The 3,344-nt window shown below is 61.6% G+C and overlaps 1 protein-coding gene across 1 annotated transcript in view; it reads left to right on the forward strand.

Moving 5' to 3' along the window:
- Window positions 1–3,007, forward strand: part of LOC123344581 — a 75,625-nt gene extending 72,618 nt beyond the window's left edge. Inside the window, exons 10-14 of the mRNA XM_044980953.1 lie at window positions 1,117–1,273; window positions 1,363–1,529; window positions 2,192–2,323; window positions 2,458–2,572; window positions 2,930–3,007. Of these exons, the coding sequence (XP_044836888.1) occupies window positions 1,117–1,218 (102 nt within the window). The 3' untranslated portion in view covers window positions 1,219–1,273; window positions 1,363–1,529; window positions 2,192–2,323; window positions 2,458–2,572; window positions 2,930–3,007. The remainder of the gene's footprint in view (window positions 1–1,116; window positions 1,274–1,362; window positions 1,530–2,191; window positions 2,324–2,457; window positions 2,573–2,929) is intronic.
- Window positions 3,008–3,344: the final 337 nt, after the last annotated feature.

Below are 3,344 nucleotides of genomic sequence, written 5' to 3' on the forward strand. Positions count from 1 at the left end.
CCCGCACACTTTTAGACACCTCATCCCACCCCTAGAGGCTGGTCTTCTCTGATTCACCAGCCTGCCAGGTTCCCCAGGGCCAGCAGCGCCTTTCCTGCATCCTGCCCAGAGCCGACAAGCACGGAGCCCATTTTACAGCCTTCTCCAAACCCCCCACCCCAGAGCCATGGCGTGGCCAGAACTGGAGCCTTGTTCCTCCTGAACCCCCTGCCCCCTGCCCCATGGGGAAGGAGCTCCTCCTCTCCTTGCCTGCAGCCCTCCTCTCTGCCCCCCCAGCTCAGGAGATCCAGCTCAGCACCTAGCATGAGCCCCCGCCCCAAGGGTGGGCACCTCCTCACACCAGCCCCCACCCCTGAGCCTGGAGTAACTGCTTTCCCCCATGGGGGCTCTAACCCCAGCCCCTCTGGTTCCCATCAGGAGAAGGCAGCAAGGGAGGGAGGGGGCCCCCCAGCTGGGAGAAGTGAGTCTGGCCACCTCCGCCCAGCCCTTGCTGTGACCCAGCGCCCCCTGGCAGTGCCCAGGCAGGAGGGTATGAACCCCTTAGGGCTGGCCAGGGCCTGAAGGGCCTTGAGGTCAGCCACCAGCAGGCTCAACCTGCTGCTTCTGGCCCGTCGCCCCTCAGAGGGCATCATCCCCAGTGTGTCCCAGCTGGGCCCGTGTGATGGAGTAGGGACTGTCTGTGTGGGGGATGGGAGAGCCGGGGAGGACTTTAGGTGATGGACAATACCTGAGCCTGTAACCTGAGCTAGGCAGGCAGGAGGGGTGGTCAACACCTTGGCCAGGGAAGCTAGTCAAAGGCAGCAAAGGCAGAGAGCCGGCTGGAGAGGGTTGGGTCAGTTTCGGTTTGGGGCTGGGGGGGTGCAGTGCTGGGAATCCCAAGCTGGGAACTAAGCTCCCTGCATCCCCAGAAGGACCAGTATGAGGGGTCCTGGCCGTATTTCCAAGCTCTGCTGTATCCTGCATTCCTGTTGTCCAATAAACCTTCTGCTTTACTGGCTGGCTGAGAGTCACTGTGAGTCCCAGGAAGAGGGGTGCAGAGCCGGACTCCCCCCACACTCCGTGACAGCCCGTCCTCTGTGTTAATTCCTTACCTGCCTGTCCCCCTGTCCGTCACAGCCACATCAAGGCCATCTGGAGGTTCCTGGATGCAGACCCCATGCTGACCAGGGAGGTACTCCACATCCTGCTGGACGACAGCCCGGAGAAGGGCTGGGCTAACCCTGGACAGACCTAGGACAGGAGCTGCCCCCAGCCAGCCCGGCTGCCCCCGGCGGTAAGTTCCCATCGCTGGCATTCAGCCCCCTTTCCTGGCTCCATTCTGTGCACGGCCACAGTCTTCTGACTGTATCTTTTCCCTTCCAGACCACATACGGCCTGTGGGAGCTGATCGGGGCCTTGGGGCAAGGGGACACCCTGGAGGGACGCGAGGACGACCTGTTCGCCTCTTGCTTCCTCGCCATCGCCAGCCCCCCAGCACAACACCTCTTAGGAGTCCAGCAGGACTGGCCCAGTGACACCAGTCCACGCAGGTAATGTGTGGGGCTGATGGATCCCAGCACTCACATAGTGTCTGTACTAGCCCCTAGGAGAGGGAAGCTTCCTGCTTGGACCCTCGTTGTCCAGGGACCCCCAACACCTTCGGGGGACCGAGGGTTCAGATCAGTCAGGTTTCTTGTGCTGAGGAGGAGGCAGAGCTGCCCCCGGATACTCAGGGAGCCAGAGAGCTCCTCAGAGTGGGCAGCTCAGCAGGGTGATGAGGGAGCTGAGCCGGGGGGCGGGGGGAGCAGAGCTGGGGAGCAGGGCAGAGCTGGCTGCTATCTCTATTTACTGTCTGCTTTGAAGGCTTTGGACAGGACAAGCCTGTCACTGAGCCACTTCATCCCTTTTCTGCAGTGGGCCCTGGGGGGCAGGGCTCAGGAGAGCAGGGGGCACTGCCTGTACTTTTCTCCCCAGGGTCAGTATCCTGGGGGGAGGGGCAATTTTCACATCTTTGGAGGAGAGCGAAGCTCACATCTGCAGACACCCTCCCCCTGCCCCCACAGTTGCGGGGGGAGAACCAAAGGCAGAAGTGGGGCAGCATCTATTCCCACCCTGATCCTTTCAGTGCTGCAGCAAGGGAGTCCTGCCCCCCCACCCCGCCCAGAGAGCAGGCATCCCCGCATCACCATCTCCTGCCTCCTTCTCTTCCCAGCATGGCCGTGCAGGCCCTGGCGCGGGTGCTGCGCCTCAGGGGCAGTCAGCCAGCTGTGGAACTAATGGACCAGGAGCAAGGCTGGCAGCTGCTGGAGGAGGCCCAGCCCGAGGGGTTCACTCTCCTTAGCAGGTGAGGACAGAGGCTGGAGGAGTCACGTTCTCGCAGTGGGGCGGAGATGGGAGGGGGTGGCTGGGACCGGGCCGGATTCCGGCATGTGCAGGGCTGTCATGCACACGTCAACACGAGCTCTTGTTCTCTCCCAGAGCCATAGTGAGCCACCCAAACCTGGCCCTGAAGAGCATCCCACAGCTTCTCCTTCCCAGCCTGCAGGCCAGCCAGGAGGGTGAACGCATGGCCTGCACTGCCCTGTTCGCAGAGGTGAGCCTGGAGGACCAGGGGGAAGGGTTAACCAGGCCCAGAAGATGATGGAACAGGGGGCCAATTGGTCAGCCAATGAGAAACGGTCCTGGTGGTGTATTGCTTGTAAATTAATCCCTCTGCTGGGGGATCTGTGGTGGGGTTTGGGAGCACCCCACTGGAACCAGAGGGAGCGCTCTGCCCTGCACATATCACTTCCGCTAAGCTCAGCTGAAGCCAGCCCCTGGTGAAGAGCAGTCGGTACGGATCTAAGTCACCTCCTGGGCCCTGATCATACTCCCTTGCCCTTGCTCCTGCCGGGTTAGGACCCACTGGCCTCGCCCAGCCCTCTCTGACAGCTCCTTTCCTTCCCTTTAGTTCCTCGGCAGCCCCCTGCTGATGGAAAATGAGCCCAAGGCCATGCAGAAGCAGGTGCTGAAGGCCATGCTGCAGCAGATGCAGGACAGCAACATCCACATTCGTGGCAGAGCCCTGCATGGCCTCAGGAATGCAGTGACCGCGTTCCCGGACAAGGTGGGTCTGGAATGGCAGGATACTAGGCAGAGAGGGCTGGGTAGGAAGCTCCTGGTTCCCCTTCTCCTCAGCCTATGGCTCCTATGGAGAAGACTGGGCTGTAGGCTGACTTGGCCGGACTGTGGTTACACTCAGGCTGACAGATCATTACTCACCGAGCGGCATCCAACCCCTTGTCTGCAGGTCAGGAAGAAGCAAGAACAGATTCTGGCGAGCTTTGTCCACGGCGTATGCCAATCCTGCGACCCCTGTGCCATTC

This window comes from Mauremys mutica, chromosome 11, assembly GCF_020497125.1.
Source record: "Mauremys mutica isolate MM-2020 ecotype Southern chromosome 11, ASM2049712v1, whole genome shotgun sequence".
Classification (NCBI taxonomy): domain Eukaryota; kingdom Metazoa; phylum Chordata; order Testudines; family Geoemydidae; genus Mauremys; species Mauremys mutica.